General features: G+C 60.0%; 1 protein-coding gene across 1 annotated transcript in view; it reads right to left on the bottom strand.

Moving 5' to 3' along the window:
- HMCN2 (hemicentin 2) overlaps positions 1-17,904 on the bottom strand; it is a 37,529-nt gene that overhangs the window by 3,358 nt on the left and 16,267 nt on the right. The window contains exons 28-70 of the mRNA XM_075112435.1: positions 16,934-17,053; positions 16,514-16,675; positions 15,873-16,154; positions 15,103-15,270; positions 14,825-14,938; positions 14,555-14,641; positions 13,858-14,049; positions 13,231-13,404; positions 12,713-12,826; positions 12,268-12,410; positions 11,942-12,092; positions 11,494-11,712; positions 11,131-11,244; positions 10,876-11,063; positions 10,585-10,681; positions 10,156-10,317; positions 9,663-9,776; positions 9,414-9,545; positions 8,768-8,911; positions 8,507-8,666; positions 8,008-8,132; positions 7,741-7,924; positions 7,465-7,562; positions 6,872-7,144; positions 6,585-6,775; positions 6,426-6,507; positions 6,004-6,140; positions 5,746-5,887; positions 5,392-5,539; positions 5,001-5,128; positions 4,716-4,872; positions 4,475-4,596; positions 4,071-4,235; positions 3,875-3,982; positions 3,652-3,786; positions 3,205-3,339; positions 2,890-3,080; positions 2,284-2,497; positions 1,977-2,111; positions 1,716-1,906; positions 1,547-1,628; positions 1,128-1,397; positions 200-349 (exon numbers count right to left, since the gene is read on the bottom strand). Coding sequence (XP_074968536.1) covers positions 200-349; positions 1,128-1,397; positions 1,547-1,628; positions 1,716-1,906; positions 1,977-2,111; positions 2,284-2,497; positions 2,890-3,080; positions 3,205-3,339; positions 3,652-3,786; positions 3,875-3,982; positions 4,071-4,235; positions 4,475-4,596; positions 4,716-4,872; positions 5,001-5,128; positions 5,392-5,539; positions 5,746-5,887; positions 6,004-6,140; positions 6,426-6,507; positions 6,585-6,775; positions 6,872-7,144; positions 7,465-7,562; positions 7,741-7,924; positions 8,008-8,132; positions 8,507-8,666; positions 8,768-8,911; positions 9,414-9,545; positions 9,663-9,776; positions 10,156-10,317; positions 10,585-10,681; positions 10,876-11,063; positions 11,131-11,244; positions 11,494-11,712; positions 11,942-12,092; positions 12,268-12,410; positions 12,713-12,826; positions 13,231-13,404; positions 13,858-14,049; positions 14,555-14,641; positions 14,825-14,938; positions 15,103-15,270; positions 15,873-16,154; positions 16,514-16,675; positions 16,934-17,053 — 6,600 coding nt within the window. The remainder of the gene's footprint in view (positions 1-199; positions 350-1,127; positions 1,398-1,546; positions 1,629-1,715; positions 1,907-1,976; positions 2,112-2,283; positions 2,498-2,889; positions 3,081-3,204; positions 3,340-3,651; positions 3,787-3,874; positions 3,983-4,070; positions 4,236-4,474; positions 4,597-4,715; positions 4,873-5,000; positions 5,129-5,391; positions 5,540-5,745; positions 5,888-6,003; positions 6,141-6,425; positions 6,508-6,584; positions 6,776-6,871; positions 7,145-7,464; positions 7,563-7,740; positions 7,925-8,007; positions 8,133-8,506; positions 8,667-8,767; positions 8,912-9,413; positions 9,546-9,662; positions 9,777-10,155; positions 10,318-10,584; positions 10,682-10,875; positions 11,064-11,130; positions 11,245-11,493; positions 11,713-11,941; positions 12,093-12,267; positions 12,411-12,712; positions 12,827-13,230; positions 13,405-13,857; positions 14,050-14,554; positions 14,642-14,824; positions 14,939-15,102; positions 15,271-15,872; positions 16,155-16,513; positions 16,676-16,933; positions 17,054-17,904) is intronic.

Genomic DNA, 17,904 nt, shown 5'->3' with positions numbered 1-17,904 from the left:
TGGGGGAGAAAGGGTGTCACCACAAAGCCAGAAGCCTTCTAAGGGGGCACCCAGCCCTCCCCAACTGCCCCAGCCCCCCTCAGCTATAGGGCACAGCACAGATGTGGGGTGCTACTTTTGGGGCGGGAATCTTTCCCCCAAGATTTTCACCTGACTGGTCAAAATCCTCCCTAGGGTGAGGGCAGGGGTGACCACTTACCAACAGTGGGTGGGATGCTGCCGATGCTGCTCCGGACAACAGCGGTGCCGGAGTGTGGGTCATCCAGCACGCTGGCATCAAGGGTGGTGACATCAAGCTTGTGGGCATTGATGACACCAATGAGGCTGCCCCGCACCCGGTGTGGTTCCTCTGGGGTGAAAGGGACAGGGGCAGAGACATTGGGGCTGCTCTCCCATGGGAAAAAGGGGTGCTTCCCTGTCTCCCTTCTCAGTATGTCAAGAAGATCTAATTTTCTGGAGGTGAAGGCAGCCAGTGCAAGGCAGCCAGCATCCCTACACGGCTGAAAGTACAGTCCCCGAAGACCCTGCGGGTCCGAGCTGCACGATGCCACGTCAACGGGGGATGCTACAAGCGTGTCTTTTGCTCACTGATGTGCACTAAAACTCCCCAAACCCTGCTCTGTACCAACCCCCACGGTCCTGGCCCCAGCCCAAAGCCTTTATTTGCTTCTCCTCCAGCGTGCCTGGCAGCAGAACACCAGCAGCCATGCAGAGGGCACGCAGGGCACCCAGCGCTTCCTCCGTGCTGCCAGCCAGCCCGGCCCTCTGCTCCCTGAGAGGCAGCAGGAGAGGATGTGCCTGTGCATTTAGCAGAGCCCCTGGGGAGCGGGAATTTAATCACAGGCAGAAAATGCAGGAAGGCTAGGGAGAGGCAAGGGGGGGTTCAGGCTGGCAACAGTGGCTGCTCGGGTAAGGGTTTATCTGGGCTCAGACCTTCAGATGAGCAGCAGAAGAGACAGAAGAGGGCAAACCAGGGTATGAATCAAGGGTTTAGAATAAACAAGGAAAGGCAATATCCCTCCAAACCACAGTGTATAAGGTCTTACCCCGGGGTGTAATGGTGCTGCGGGCAGCCCCAGCCCCCCGAGCCAGCCAGAAGCCCCACAAGCCCCAGGGCAGACACCCACCTTGGACGGACAGGGAGACGTGGGCAGCAGCAGACCCCAGGGCGTTGCGGGCAAGACAGGAGTAGCTGCCAGCATCACGGTGGCTGACGGCGGGCAGGAGCAGCGTGGTGTTGGGCAGGATGCGGGCCCGGGGACCCTCGGGCAGTGGCTCCCCATCCCGCTGCCACTCCACGGAGGGGGTGGGCTCCCCCAGCACGGCACAGTGCAGCAGCACCTGCTGCCCAGCACGCACCGCCACCGCTCGTGGCGTCACCGCCACCGCAGGGGCACCTGGGCAGGGACAGGGATGCGGGCAGTCCCACAGCACCCCAGCTGTGCGTGGGCCATTCCCCGGGGTTAGGGGTGGTCCAGGGGGATGGGGGTGTGTGACATGATTTGCAGTCTCTCAAAAGGAGGGTGCAAAGAGGGGCAGCACTCACTCTGCAGAGCCAGGGTGACAACCTTCGCCGTCGTGCCCACATCATTCTCTGCCACGCACTGGTAGTGCCCTGCGTCAGCACTCTGGCGATACCAACGGTATCAGCACCACGCTTGGCTTTACCATGAAAGCTCTCCGAATCACACTGGCACCCCCCAGACCCCACTCACCCCCACGGCATGGATGACCAGGGAGCCATTCTGCAGCTGGCGCAGGTGCCTGCCAGCCACCACCGGCACCCCATCCTTGCTCCAGCGGACAAGGGGTGTGGGGTGGCCCTGGGCATCGCAGTCGAGAAGGGCATTGCCCCCGGCAGGCTCCACCTGGTAGGTGCTGGGTTCCCCCCATATGATGGGTGCCTCTGGGGACGGGAGAAGTGTGGCAGAGGAGGAGGGCTGGCCTGGCACCCTGGTTTCCCTGCTGGCACCTACCTCTGATGGAAACAAAGGCGGTGGCCCTGACGGCACCAACACTGTTCTCTGCATGGCAGATGTAGGTCCCACTGTCGGCGTGGGTGGCTGCCTCCCGCCGCAGGGTACTCCGGCCGCTGTGCCCCGACACGCCATCTGCAGGGTGCAAGCACCCCAAAAAGCATGGGCAAGGACCAGCTGGTTGTAACCCCACACAGCCAGCCACGCCAGCACACCAGGGACCCCAAAAGGTGGAAAAAGGACAGGGATGGAGGCAGGATCACATCATTCTCCCAAGCTCAGCATTCTCTGCCCCCCTGCCACGCACCGGTGATGGGCTGCCCGTTGGCCGTCCAGGAGATGTGGGGCTGGGGCCTGCCCTCAGCAGCACACACCAGCTCCAGCCTCTCACCCCAGCTCAGGGTGACATCCTCGGGCAGGTGGGTGAAGGTGGGCAGGGTGTGGACGGAGAGGGAAAGCCAGCGGACAGCCCTCCCGGCTGAGTTCACTGCCGTGCAGGAATAGCTCCCTGCATCCCCTTCCTGCACAGGGAAAGTGGGGGGGATAAGGGGTGGGCTCAGGTCTGGGGTCCAGCTGCAGCCCTGGTGCACTGGGCTGCATCTCTGTTGGCTGTTGTGCACTGAAAAACCCACAGCTCTGTCACAGCCACTTTTTCCATCCCACATTAGCAAACTCACGCTGCCCCAACCCACCAGCCTGTTGCAAAGACTGAACAGGGTTCTCCCTCTGCCAAATATTTCTGAACGCAGCCAGGATATGGCTTAGCTAAGTGACACTTTGTCCTGCCAGCCCCACCCCAGAGACATGGCACGGTGCAGAACAGCCTGAACTGTATTTTCAGCAGCATGAGACACTTGTTTTCCAGCTCTCCAACCCTACAGCTAGCTCGGCTGCAGGCAGGGATGTTGCTCACCTGGACGTCCCGGAGCAGCAGCTCCCCTGAGGGCAGGACGGTGGCCTTCCCCCCGCCGCTCTGTACCGGGGCTCCCTCCCGGCTCCAGGACACGCGAGGCTCGGGGACGCCATGGGCAGCGCAGGGCAGCAGCACCTCCAGCCCCTCCAGGACAGCCAGCTCCACTGGGCCGGCTGTGATGACGGGGGGCACTGGATGGGGCAGGAGGAGGACAGCGACTCGCTCACGCCTTGACAACCAGGTTTCATTGCAAGATGCCAGGGAAGGAGCCAAGCAGAGGAGGGAGCAAGTGTTGGGGTCCTGGTCCTGCCTTACCTTGCACTATCAGCCTGGTCCTCCCTGCAGCAGTGCCTGAGGGGTTGCGAGCCATGCACAGGTAGGTGCCCGTGTCCCCTGGGGAGGCCCGGAGGAGATGCAGCTGCCCGTTGGGGAGCACCTTCACCCCAGGCCCTGTGGGGATGAGCAGGAATGAAGGGCAGGATGGAGCAAGCACAGCCATGCCAGGGCATGGATGGACAGTGCACAGAGACTGCTTCCCCTGCAGAAATGCCTCTTTCTGGGGAGTCCCCAGGGAACGGCTGTAGTAGCTCCCACACCCATCTTGGATGGCAGCTGGGAGCCAGGAGGACCCATGTGCAGTGCGACCCAGCACCTTGCTGGGATGCCTACAACCTCCAAGCAGCTTGGTCACCCAAACCTTCCCCCTGCCAGGGGCTGGCATGCGGCGCAGGCTCTGCCAGCCTCCAGCGGGCTCCTGCTCACCCCCAGCAATGCTGACACCATCCTTCTGCCAAGTGAGCTCCGGCCGGGGGATCCCAGTCGCCTCGCAGGACAGCACCGCGCTGGTGTTCACCATCACCATCACCATGCCGGGCAGGGGCTTCAAGGCAGGGGGCTCTGCAAGTGGCAGGGAAGAGTTGCCCACCGGGGCTGTCCGAAGGTGGACCAAGGCACAGGGAGCAGGGCCCCCAGGAGCCATGCGCACCGTGCACTGCGAGCCGGAGGTGTTTTCGGGCTGTGCCAGCAGCGCTCCTCGCCGTGCAGGTGTAGCGGCCAGCATGTGCAGGCAGCACCTGCCTGATCTCCAGGGCCCCTGGGAAGGCAGCGGGCAGAGGGGAGGCAGAAGGAAGGCTGGCAGGGACCCACCACCCCACCGGGGCTGCACTGCCCCATGCCCGTACCTGTGGGCAGGACACGGTAGCCCCCTCCTCGTCTGCCCAGCTGAGCCCCCTCCTTGCTCCATGACACCATGGGTGGGGGAACACCAGAGGCATAGCAGGTGAGGACTGCAGGGGACAGCCGGGTGACAACCACGTCTGTAAGGTCATCGGCAATGGTGGGGGGCACTGGAGAAGTGAGGGAGGGAGGTGAGCAGGGCTGCATAGAAATGCTGAAGGGAATCACATCTTTGTGCATGTGGGTGCAGGTATTTCTATTTTCCCCCTTGCCCACCCCCATGTCCAGTCCTCTAGAGGGGACACAACCCCAAGGTGGTGGGCTGAAGCACACCCCACATCACAACCAAGGTGGTGACTGACCCCAGGAAAGCTGCTCTCAGCAAGACCCACAGCCCCCAGCAGCTCACCATGGACAGACACGAGGAAGACCTTGCGTGCCTCTCCAGCGGCGTTGGTGGCGATGCACTCAAACAGCCCCTCATCCCGGGGACCGGGGCTGGTGATGAGCAGCGACCCTGAGGACTGCAAGCTGCATGGGCAGACCATGTGTCAGGCTCAGCCCCTGCCCCATGGGGAGAAGTGAGAGGGGGCAAAACCCACCCTACAGTGGGACCCTTTGGCAGGTGAGGCAGCCAGCGCTGCAGGTACCTGTAGGCGCCAGGCGGGAGGTGCGGGTTCAGAGGGTGACCATCCTTCTCCCACCTGACGTGGGGCACTGGGGATCCCCAGGCGTCGCAGCCCAGCGCAGCCGGCTGCTGAGCCAGCAGGGTGAGATTGGAGGGCCCGGGGGCGATGGCGGGAGGGACTGCGAGAGGGCATGGCAGTGATGAGCAGAGGACAGCAGCCCATCGTTGTACCGATGAGAGCAGCCCAGCAGCAGTGGATTGGAGAGGGGTGAGCCCAGGAGGGATCCAGCTTGGTTCTTCTGCTTACCCAGGACGCGGAGGTCCAGGACTCGCCGGTCAGAGCCAACAGGACTGGATGCCATGCAGAGGTAATAGCCTGAATCCTGGACCTGAATGGGGTCGATGTGCAAAGAGCCGCCTGGCAGGAGCTGCAGCCTGGGGAGGGAGAGCAAAGGAGCCTTGTGGGGGTTCCGCACAGCCGCGCTGCAATGCATGGGGACACATGGCTGGGAAGGCGGCATGGGACATTGCAGCCAGTTGTCACATATATCTACTGAGCTGGCATAGAGACAGCACAGCCCTTCTCGCAGGGGGACAGTGCTGTGTCTGCTTAAGGCATGCCAAAATGCCTATTGATGTGGAGGGCGGCACAATCCGAGAGCCAGGTCTTGGTGCACCCAGCTTGCAGAGCCTCGTACCTATTGCTCCCACGGAGAGGCAGGAGCCGGCCGTCCTTCCACCATGTCACCCGGGGCACGGGCCACCCCTCTGCCTGGCACGGCAGCACTGCTGAGCCATTCAGCAGCGCCCTCGCCTCCTCAGGGCCCGGTTGGATCTCCGGGGCCACTGCGGCAGCACCCAGCCAACACCGCAGAAAGTCAGACAGGGGACAGAGAATATTAGCCCAGACCAGCACTGGCTGGGCACCATCCAGCCCCCCTTTCCCATTACCTCAACCTTAGGGCACCCCGTAATATTGCATATCCCCAAAGTAACAGGGGGAGCTGGTGCACACCGCCAGCAAAGCCCAGTGGCAGGGCTTCATCGCTCACCATGAACCTCCACCCGGACACGCAGGCTGGTGTCCCCGAGCGCGCTGGTGGCCCTGCAGCTGTACTCCCCGCCGTCCGCCGCCCCCACGGCCTGGATCTGCAGGAAGCGCCCCTCGGCCAGGACCTGCCTGCGGGCATCCTCCTAACGCCACCAGAGAGCCCCCGTCAGCAGTTCTCCTCACATCACCCCCACCACGAGCGTGATGGGGCTGGTGAAGGCTCATCCCAGTGCACCGTCCCGGGTGCCGTCACACGTACCCGCAGTGGGGAGCCCTCCCAGTGCCACTCGATGTGGGGGGGTGGCACGGCATCCTCAGGGCACTCCAGGATGAGATGCCCCCCTGCCACAGCAGTGATGCTGTGGGTCTCTCCAACACTCGTGATGCTGAGAGGTGCTGTGGGACGTGTGCCAGGTGGGTCAGGGGATGCAGCATGTGTTGGGCACCCCCATACTTGTCCCCATAGGTCATGCATAGACCCTCATTCTGCAGGACCATCATGCTGTGCTCCAGACCCCAGTTTGGAGGCTTGACAGCCCCCACTGCTCTCCCCATCCACCCTGCAGGGATCTCAAGGAGGGGTGCAGGAGTTGCTCTGGCTCTCTGGTCCCCCAGAGCTCTGAACACCCCACAGCACCCCCTGCTATCACCCTCCTCACTGTACCACTGGGGCCACGCTACCTTGGATGCTAACATGGAAGCTCCTGCTGTCCTCCCCAGCGGGGTTGGTGGCCAGGCAGGTGTACAAGCCAGCGTCAGCCGTCTACACAAAGCCAGGAGAGGGAACAATAGAAACATGAAATGCAAATGCAGGTGGGGAGAAGAAAGAGGAGCCCCTACCTTAGTGGTCTTGATGTAGAGGGTGCTCTCGTTCCCTGACACAAGCCAGGACCCTGCCAGCAGCCTTCCGTCCTTCTCCCAGGTTACAGTGGGCATGGGGACACCCGTCACCACACACGTCAGCTCTAGCGGGGTGCCCACAGCAATTGACATCTCGGTGGGATGAGGCGCAGCCTCAACTCGGGGCGGTTCTGCAAGCGCACCACGAGGCAGGTGGGCTCATCCCCTTGTTGCTCCCAAAAAATCAGCCGGCTGTCCCTCCCAAATCCCCAGGGACAGATACGCACCCATCACCAGGAGGTGGAAGGCTTTGCTGGCCTCCCCCACCTCGTTTACCACCAGGCAGGAGTACACCCCTGCGTCGCCTAGCCCCACGGCCACCAGGCTCAGCCGTGGGGCACCTGGCATCACATTGATCTGTTGTGCCAGGGGCTTGCCGTCCTTCAGCCAGGTCACCACCGGTGCTGGGGACCCAGTGGCTTCACAGGTGAAGGTGACGTCAGAGCCCTCAGCCACCATCTGCTTCTCGATGCTCTCTGGGCTCTCCAAGATGGGGGGAACTGGGGAGGAAGCAGTCCCCCTTAATGGGGCCATGGGAGCAAAGCCAGGTCCCCAGGCACTGGGGGGTGGGTTTGACAATTCCCCAGTGTCCTGTATGCATGCAGAGGGGTGGCTCAGCCTCCCTGCAGGGTGCCCTGGGCCTGCTTTCACTCTGGTCCCACCTTACTCCATCCTCCCTGAGCCATCCCCGTCGGCCAAGGGCCGGCTCAGGACCCTGCTTAGAAACAGAGCTGTGAAGCATGACATGTGCTCTGCCAGCAAAACTGGTGCTTGGGTGCTCCCCCGCTCTGCTCTCCCCAAACCCCCGCCTGCCCCATACCCTGTATCTGCAGGACGAAGCTGCGATCAGCCACCCCTGCCTGGCTGGAGGCGATGCAGGTGTAGAGCCCGGCGTCAGAGACCTGTGCCTGGGAGATCCTACCCCATGGAGCAGGGATAGAGATGAGACATCAGGTCCAGGACCTGCCCTGTCCCCCAAGGTCTCCATGCTAACATGCAGCCACCTCCAGGGCGCGGCCATGGCTGGCCCAGCATGCAAACCTGGGTATCAACCCCAAAGCCTGAAGCCGAGCCTCACTCCAGGGTCGCTCCTTACCGGAGGACGTGCCCAGCTGAGAGCAGGGTGATGCGGGGGGACAGGCGCAGGGGCAGCCCGTCCTTCAGCCAGCTCATGTGCAGGGGAGGGGACCCCCGTGCCCGGCACTCCAGTGTCACTGCTGTGAACAGGATGCCACGTACCACCTCCGAGTCGTCGGTGCCTCTCTCAATGGCAGGGGGGACTGGACGAGGGGACAGAGGGGCTGATGGGGCTGTCAGGGGCGGGTGGCCCTGGTGCTCCCCCATGGGTCCCAGCCCCACTCACCCAGCACACTCAGCGTGTGCAGCTGTGTGTCTTCGCCTGCGCTGTTTCTGGCCAGGCAGGTGTATGCTCCTGCATCGGCGGCTTGGAGCCCCTCGAGGAGCAGGGAGCTGCCATCCGGGGACATCCTGGGCAGGGAGAAAGAGACAATGACCTGTGTGTCCATCCCTAATGTGCCATGGGGCAGAAATGTTCTGTGCTTGGTTGCAACCCAGGATACAGGTTTTGGGGTACACTGCAAGGCCAGGGCAGCAACTGAAACCCTGCCAGAGTGACAGTGACCACGCCAGGCTGCAGCACAATTCAGGACACCATGGCTTAACTCAGGATGATGCTCCTCAGAAAACAGCTAGCACCTGCTCATCCCAGCCCAAACAGGGAGAGGGAGGAGAAGCAGAGCTCAGCCTGCCTTGCACCAATCTTTTGCACATGGGGAAACTGAGGCACAGAAAGGGCTGTGCCATGGCTAGCCTGTGGGATGGTTTCCCCACCCCAGACTCACCGGGCACGTGAAGGGGGCTGCAGCCCCAGAGGCTGCCCATCCTTCAGCCAGGAGATCTGGGGGGTGGGCTGCCCCGCCACCTGGCACTCCAGCCTCACCCTTCCGCCCTCCAGCACGCTGTGCTCATTGGGGACCCCCATGCTGGCAATCCGGGGAGCCACTGCACCGAGAAGAGAGGGAAACTGAGAAAGAAGAGGGGAAGGAAGGCTCCCCTCCGAAGGAGGGCCCACAGGGACCCCCACCACCCCAGGGAAGCCCTACCTCGCACCAGCACCACGAAGTCCTTGCGCATCTCAGCACCTGGGCCCCGTACCAGGCAGGTGTATCGGCCCTGGTGGAAGGGCTGCAGGGGGCTGAGCTGGAGCTGCCCCCCTCCAGACACCAGGCCCTGCTCTGGGCTGGTCTCTGCGAGGAGACAAGGCAAAGGGGGCTGCAGCAGTGCTCCTCTGCCAAGCCCTCCCCAGGCATGTTGCCACACTCCCTCCTTCCCACCCCTATGACCCAGGTTTTAGGACTTGGTTAAAGCAGAGGCTGGGGCTCTGCAGAGCAGGGTGTTTGCACCATGTGTTGCTGGAGCTTTGCAGGAGAAAAGAGTCAGTGGTCTGGGTGGAAACCCCTGCCCCAGCAGGTAGCCCAAGGGCTGGTACCCAGAGAGCTCACCGCCACATCTCTCCATCACATCCCATGACCACATCCCATTGTTTCAGCATCAGGAATGAATCTGAGGCCTCTCAAAAACATGCAAGGAAAATGTCGGCCCCTTTGTGCTCTGCCTCCTCCTCTTTAGGGCCCTGCAGTTCTCTCGCAGCAGGATTAGAAATGGGGAAACTGAGGCAGGACTGCTTCAGGCAGGGCAGTGGTAAGGCTCGGCACGGCAGCCTGGGACGGCATCCCCCTGCGCACATACCCAGCGGGCTCCCATCCTTCAGCCAGGTGACGGTGGGCGCAGGCACACCAGTGACTTGGCAGGTCAGGACAAGGGGGCTCCCCATGTCAGCATCCAGCGTCTCCTGCAGTGGGTCCTCAGTGCCCGGGGGCCCTGGGCAGGAGAAGCAGGGATGGGGTGTGTGAGCAGGAACACATGGACCAGGGTTTGCCGTCAGCTCTTTGGTGTGTGCTCAGGGGGCAGAGCTCCCGCTGAGCCCTTGCCGCTTACCATGGACAGCGAGGATGAAGTGCTTCTCGTTCCGGCCAGCCGCATTCAGTGCCACGCATGTGTACGTGCCCGAGCTGGAAAGCTGCAGGTGAGGAAGGTGTAGCACATGCGAGCCTGGAAGAAGCAGAGAGCAGCAAGTCAGGGCAGGCTGGAGCTAGGCAAACTGACCCATCCCCCAGCAGCAGCCAAGCTCCATGAGAGAGGTGTCTGGCCAAAGTCTCTCTCTGAGGTCCAAGACCTCACTGTGCACAGCAAAAAAAAGGTGCTGAGCTCCTGGGGAGCAGCAAACTTGCAGTATGCAACCTTGGTCCTTTCCAGAAGGGATCACTTAGCAGTAAGCTGTTAGCGTGTGGTTACGGCTGAAAGTCTGAGCTCAGGTCCCACATGTGGCATCCAGAAGGGCAGCTTAGGAGAGTTACAGCCTGCCACTGAGAGCTAGTGGCCATGCCAAGCCCTGGAGGACAGGCTGTCATCCTTGCTCATCCCAACATACCTGGGGTGACAGCAACCTCCTCACCGAGCTGCAGGACATGGCCATCCTTATACCAGGCGATCTCCGCAGTGGCGTGGGATTGGACATCACATGCCAGCGAGACACTGCTGTTGACAATGCTGTCGATGCTTTCGGGGTTTGCGCCCATGATCCAGGGTGCTTCTGCTCCGGTACATCACAAAAGACAGTACAGGAGGGGAACCATCACCGTGGAGGCCGAGCTCTCCCCAGGAGGAAATGTGCACTCAGCATCTCGCCTGCTTGGAGTGTGCTGGCACCACGACCTCCTTGCACGGGGCATGCGTGACAAGCACAGGGGCACGGAGGCAGCCACACAGTTCAGGAGCCACGGAAGACTCCAGCAGGCAGAGGAGGGGGTGGGGAGGGGTAAATCAGCAACCCAGGGCAGGGTTGCTGGTGTTGCCTTACCCTGCACGGTGAGGGCAAAGTGCTTCTCAGCTGACCCAGCTGGGTTCTCAGCCACGCACGTGTAACTGCCAGTGTCACCCACCTCCACTGCCGCCACCTGCAAAGGGGGAGCAGAGCCCCACTGAGGGCTGGCCCGAGCCAGGGAGCTGCTGGGGCTCCCATGGGGACTTCGGCACCTCGCAAGACCAGAGCAGCCTCCTCTGTGGGGAGGGAAAAGTGCCCCGTCCCCTCCACCCAGTGTCTCCTATGTCCCTCCCCTGGCACAGCCGCCCTGCCCAGGGGGACACCGACCTGCAGGACTGTGCCACCCTCCAGGAGCTGGTGCCGTGGGCTGGTCATGATGGGGATATCGTTCCAGAGCCAGGACACCGTGGGCACTGGGTGCCCTGTGGCTTCACACTTGAAGCGGACGGAGCCATTGACGGTGGCTGTCACCTCCTCAGCCAGGTCCCCTGTGCCACCATGGATGGCTGGGGAGGCTGGAAGCAGGTGGTTATGGGGCTGCCACACACCTCCATCCACTCCTCGCCCTGGCCCCATACTCACTCAGCACCTCCAGCTCGTAGTGCAGGCGGTCCTGTCCCGCCGCGTTGGCTGCCTCGCAGGTGTACCTGCCTGCATCCTCCTCCCGCACCGCAGGCAGCTGCAGCACCCGGCCCCCTGCGATGCAGGGCAGGGTTGGGGAGGGGACGGGGAGGGCTCCACGGAGGGCTGGAGATTGCCCTCCAACCTCTCTGTGCACAGACCCCTGTGCAGCCCCAGTCACCCTGCAGGTCCCATGAGTGCTGTGCACGCTGGCAGGAGCAAGGCGACAGGATCCAAGCTCCTTCATGCTATGTATGCCCTCAACCCACAAAGCTGCTGCAGGAAACCCCCCCAAACCCCACAGTCAGAGTCCATACCCATTACCTAGCAGCAGCAGCACTCCTGGACTGGGGTACAGGGGCTCCCCATCCTTGTACCAGGTGAGCCGGGGGGGTGGGATGGCACTGGTGTCACAGTAGAGTGCAGTGGGCTGGCCGAGGATGGCCTGCCGGCGCTCCGTCACCTCCCCATCCCGGTCTTCCTCCCGGTAGAAGATCTCAAGGGCTTCGTTGGGGCTTATCTGCTGCTGGAAGAGGGGTGGCACTGCGGGGACAGGCTGTGGTAAGCTGTGGGGAATGGGGACTCGCACCCCCACGTACAACCAGAGCATCTGCCCAGGCCTGACCAAGGCCAAGGAGATGTCTGTTTTCCAGCAGATACAACCCCTCTTCCTGCTCACCCTGCTCTGTTCCCATGAGGGACCCCACTAAGGACCCCTCCTCTTGCTGAGACCCCTACTGCTCCAGGCACTGGCTGGCCACCCAGGGCTCACCTTGGACATGGACGATGAAGTCTCTGTCATCTTCGCCCACGGCGTTGGTGGCCACACAGGTGTAGTGGCCTGAATCTGAGATGCCGGCTGGTTTGATCTGAAGGACCTGCCCCTCATTCAGGATCTGGAGGTGGCCAGCACTTTCCAGGAGCTGCACAGGGACCCCAGCCCCAAGGCAGAGAAGAAAGAGAAGGACAGGAGAAAGATTACACACTCAGGAGTAGAATGGAGCCCAGCCAGCCGTATAAAGGGTATCTTCCCATTCCATCCACCTGGGAGGATCCCCAAAACCAGCAGCTCCTCCCTGGTTGCAGTTAGGACTTCACCTGCTTGTCCTTGTACCACCGGATGGTTGGCTCGGGCACAGCCCAGGTCTCACACTCCAGTGTCACTGTGCTGTTGACCTTGGCTTTTACCTCTTTCATGGCAAATTCCCCCAAAGGGTCATCTCTGGCAATCCAAGGAGGAACTACGGGGAGAGAAGACACAGCTGGGATGAGAGAAGAGCCCTCAGAGCTCTTGTTCTACTCTAATCAGCAACAGTCAGCACCTTGGGGTGCTGCTGACTCCCTCAGACAGACCCCTTTGCCCTCCCCAAGGTAGACCAGAGGCTTTTTGGGGCCACATACTGATATGTGTGTAACTGAGCACTAGCTACAAGAGGTGCAGCTCCCTGGGGAGAAGGCACAGGAAGGGAAGGAAGTGGCACTGGCCCAGTTACAGTGGTGGGGTAGCTGTAGGAATTGGGAAGGACATGGAGAGCTCCCGCACCCAGAACCTTCACGGCGTAGTTCTTCACAGCCTCCCCAGCCTCATCGGCCACGATGCAGCTGTACGTGCCTGTGTCCTCTTCCTGGGCATTCAGGATCTGCAGCCCATGGCCACCTGGGCAAAAGGGGTCTCCTCAGAGGCTTGCTGCTCACAGCCACGGCTGTCTACCCCCATGCAGCACAAGAAGGTATCTTAAGGGACCTGCTGATCACCTGCAAGCCTGACCTGAGTGGGTGTAACGCTCTTCTAGACCCCAGTTTCCAGGCTTATAAAAACAGTGCTGTCTCTCTGATGCTGCCAAGGAGGCTCTAGCTATATCAGACAATGCGGCAATGGAAGAGCAGCATCCACCTGATGGCCTGAGCCCGTTGGGTCCTGCAGGACAATGACTTCCTACCATCCCACTGCCCTGGACCACAGTCAGACCCAGAGGAGACCCTGTTCCTGCTCCCACTCCCCTGGGCATGCAGCAAGGGGCCAGCATGGTCAGGCAGAGCCAGTGGACACCAGCACAGTACCAGGGAGTAGGTGGATGTTTCTGGATGCTTTGAGGGGAACCTTGTCCTTGAGCCAGGTGATGTTAGGAGATGAGTATGCCAGAGCCTCACAGACCAGGGAGATGGGGTTGTTGATGATCACTGTGACTTCTTCTGCTGCAGCATCATGATCACCTCCAGCAAAGGTAGGACTGGCTGCAGAGATGCATTTGCATGGCAGACAGCATTAGCACCCACTTAGGCTTCCCAATGCTTCACCCCCCCGCCAGAGAGCATGATCTGAGTTCAGGGAGTTAGACCTGATGACAGCATGTGAAATGCACAGTGTGTGCAGCACAAGCCCAGTTTGTGTCTCTGCCTTCCAAAAGCACAGCGGACAGAAACTACTCGCTCCCCCTTCCCATCAGCCCTCATCGGATGTGGATCCTGTACCATCAGAGGTGGATCCTGCACTAGATGAACTCTTTATGCCCAGCCATGAGGTCTCATGAAGGCTTTGGGGCAGGTCCAGGACCTCATGCCATGCTGCTGGCTAGTAGAGTTAAGGGATCCTCATCATCTACCTGGGGCAGGCAACTAAAAAGCCTTCTAAGTCCATGTACCCCGCTCACACCCAAGGCTCTGTTTCCATCCAGAGGTGTCTCGTACCTAAAACATCTAGCAGGTAGTGCTTGGTTTGATTCCCCACAGAGCTGGAGGCCACGCAGGAATAGCGGCCAGCGTCAGACAGGGAGGCTCGGGGGACATGGAGCATGGAGCCATCAGCGGCGATGGAGAAGGTGACTCCACTGGGCAGAGGGTGACCGTCTTTCAGCCAGGTGATCTTAGGCTGGGGGTTGCCTGTGCAGGGTGGAAAGAAGGTTTTGCCTTCGTGCAAAAGTTTTTCCATGCGTGTATACAGCTTGTCTGGGGTCACCACGCTGGCGCTTTTCTGGGAAGCAGGGGCATCATCCCAAATCCAAAATTATCACAATCTGGATCAGGTTTTTAGAGGCTGCTGGATGAGCCAGCAAGAAGAAAGAAAACTGTCCTGAGTAGGAGGTGATTAATTATTCCCATCACTAAAGGAGAAACCAGATTAGAGGAATTTTAGCTCCATTTGGGAAAGATTGGAGCTTACGTAGTGGAACAAGCTCACTGCGTGGGTGACCCCTCCCCAGCGCTTCCTGGAGAGGCCAACTGCAAAGCCAGGAACTATCCTAAAAAAGCTCTTCAGCCAATTTCAGCTATTTTCATGTAATCAGCTGGAGTTGTCCATTTGCCCCACGCCCCAAAGGGAGACTCAGGTCCCTGAGGCCCATTTCCCACCTGCTCATACCACCTCTGCTCCCCGTGTGATGCTCACCCGCAGCCAGGCAGGACCAGGTGACAGGGTGGCCTTCAGGCACTTTGACGGCCTCTTCTTTGCCTGCGTTCTCAATGTGGGGAGGAACTAGGAACACAAGCCACCAGGGACCTCAGCTCCACCGAGCCTCCAAGCTCATATGCTAAAGCACAAAGGACTCTGGCACTGCAGCTCCTATGATGCCCAGTCTTAACTCATGCCTGCCCCTGGAAGGGCGGAGCTCTGAAATCCCACCAGGAATCCTGCAGCAGACGGAGAACCCCTCCTTACCTAGGACCTCCACATGGAAATGCCTCCTGGCCTCCCCAGCTACATTGCTGGCCAGGCAGGAATAGTGGCCACCATCCTGGGCTCGTGCACGGGTAAGCCTCAGCAGCCAGCCCCCTGGAAGCATGGAGCAGAGAGGTCTCAGGGTCCTGATCCAGGTACCAGCCCATTCCAGCAGTGTTCCTGCAGGGCTGGAGCTCCGCCACATTTAAACCCATCAGTGGGGCAAGATGTGTTCCCAGAGCTCCTGTCTCTCACAGAATCCATGCCTCATCCCTGACCTGAAAGCACTTGCATGTGCTCACTGGGGGTGACGGGAGATCCATCCCAGGACCAGGTAACCATGGGCAGGGGAACGCCCGTGGCCTCACAGGTCAGCATCAGGGCTCCGTGCAGAGACACACTGACATTAGTTGTTGATCCTGAGCCTTGAATGAACTCGGGAGGAACTGGGGAGACAGAAAAGGATAGACATCCGTTTGCAAAGCAGCCACCAAGACAGCAGAGGAGCAAGGAAAAGGGGGCAAATTAAGTAATCCCAGCTTGTTCCCACCCTCCTGCTCATATGGTTTGAGGACACAAGCCTAGAAGAACCGTTAGCATCATCTGAAGTTATCAACTTTGAAGGTGTTATGGGACAGGTGACTCACAGCAAGTATGTGCCACCTACCTGCACCCCCAAGCCCACACTTACAGGTGTGACACCAAGCTGGCCACACACCCTGAGCTACCTCAGGCCTTTTCCAGCTCAAGTTCTTGGTACCTTCACCCATGAGATTTTCCCAAGTCCTCAGAAAATAGATTACTTTATGAAGTGTGAGGTGATCTGCTCTGATGACCCTGGAAAGAAACTCCTGCCTGGTGGAGCCAGTTCTACTATGCCTCCAGCTATGCCTGGAGCATCTCCCTTCTCACTCAAGATCTTCTCTGTGTTGGATTGTCCAAGAGCTCCATGTCACCTTGTTCTCTGCACTCGTGCTGTGTGACATCACCCTCCCAAGCCTGCCTGCATCAATACCCCCCAGCTGCCAGCCCTGTCCCGCACCCCTACCATGAACCGCAACGTCGAACTCTCTCCGCTCCTGCCCCGCCGCATTTGCCACCAGGCAAGAGTAGCGTCCTGCATGGGCCACCTCCGCCTTGGGGATGCGCAGCCGCCTGCCCTGCTCCGTAAGCAGAAGCCCGTCCCCGCTGGCCACAGGCTGCCCGTCCTTCATCCACGTCACCGTGGGCAGCGGCGTCCCCATGGCCTCACACTCCAAAACCGTCTCACCAGCCTTGATGACAGAAACCTTTCTTGGGGCTTTGCTGCCGCCCTGGTTCTCTGGCGGCACTGCAGGACAGAGGGACACAGGGTGGAGGTGATGCTGTAGCAGCTCCTTTGGCAGTATGCAACTGGATATACAAACACCATCGCTCTGGATGGCAGCAGTAGGAGGGCAAAGCAAATGTGAGTGGGTGCAACTGGTGCAATTGGGCTGCTGGAGCAAAAACCAGCTGCAAACAGCTTGGAGCCAAGAGGAAAGCTGGAGGGGCAAAGCTAGCCAGCTAGCAGCATCCTTTCCAAACCACCCAAAGCAGCAGGCAATGGCTGTAAATATTTGGGTCTAGCTAGACCTTGCATAGAGAGAGGTGATGGCAGCTTCAGCCACCCCCAGAGGTCCTCTGTGTCCCTGGAACCCCCCAGCTCACCATTCACCTCCAGGCGATGCTCCTTGCTGCTGCTGCCAGCGGCATTCCTGCACTCACAGGTGTATGTCCCCTTGTCCACCAGCCGTACCTCCTCGATGTACAGCATGCTTCCTCCTGTGGACACTAGCTTTGGGCTCCCAGGCTGGGTGGAGAGGCGCTTGCCTGCCCAGGGAAAGGGACAGCAACCTCCTCTCAGGTTCCCAGCGGGACCAGTTCCCACCCAGGGGCTAGATACTGCTCAACATAAAGCACTCCTTGCTCCAAGGAGACCAACATCTGTCTTGGTGGGTCAACACATAGAAACATAGAATCATTTAGGTTGGAAAAGACCTTAAGATCATCAAGTTCAGCCATAAAAAGGAAGGAAAGCACATTTTTAACATGTGTGCGGAGGGATGAGGCTAAGAAGCAAGACCGTACCGTCCTTCCACCAGCTCAGGTTGGGGAAGGGGATCCCATGGCACTCGCAGGCCAGCCTGACAGACTGCCCCTCCAGCACAGACATGGTGGCAGGCTCTGCCGAGGAGAAGGATGGGGGCACTGCAGGGGACGAGAGGAGAGGAGCAGCTTGCTGATAGCACTGGATGAGAGAAGAGAGGCAGCTCCCTGTTGGAGCTCCATCCTGCTGGCTACACACCACCTGCAGCTCTCCTGGGCTTCACACAAAGAACCAGCAAGCATCCCCTGCACTCACTCCATGTGGAAATAATAATCTTCAATCTCCAGCTATTAAGTGAGTGATGCTTTTAATTGCACATGGCCTACAGCAGAGGATGACCGAGCATCCCGTGCCAGCCGCACAGGCAGACCAAGCCCAGGTTGGCCAGACACAGCCTTATTAGGTAGCACTGCTCACTGGGAAGGTGACCTAACTCTTTCCATTATTGGATGCTGTTCTCAGTTGCACATAAATACAGCTGGATGGAAAGTGGTAACTCCTTCCCATGAGTGATATCAATTTGTAGAAGAAAAACTCCAACACCCAGAAACCCCAGAAAAACAAAAACAGCAGAACCCAAACAATCCACCCAAGCCAGGAGGCCAGACGTGCAAATGTTTCACTGGGAAGGGATCGCAGGAACAAGCCTGGATGAGGAGAACTGGAATTTCTCCACTCCTTGGCTCTCTGCCTGCAGGACTACCACCAACTGGCCTAGAGCATCCCTGACAAAAGCCAGGCCCTGGCTCAGCGGACATGCTGAATGGGCTGGGAGGCTGCAAGGATGCTTGAATCGAGTGTGCAGAAGTGGCTGGTGCCTGTCCTCACAGCAGCCTGGAAACCACCGCTGGCATCCTCCTGACTCAGGCAGGGGGACGACACCTGCAGCGACTGCCGCACTAAGTGCGAAGAAAGGGCAGAGAAGCCCTGGAAATGGCAAGGAAATCCCTTC

Source organism: Phalacrocorax aristotelis, chromosome 17, assembly GCF_949628215.1.
Source record: "Phalacrocorax aristotelis chromosome 17, bGulAri2.1, whole genome shotgun sequence".
Lineage (NCBI taxonomy): Eukaryota > Metazoa > Chordata > Aves > Suliformes > Phalacrocoracidae > Phalacrocorax > Phalacrocorax aristotelis.
Note: the sequence above shows the minus strand (reverse complement) of the source record. Positions and strands in the feature narration are given on the sequence as shown.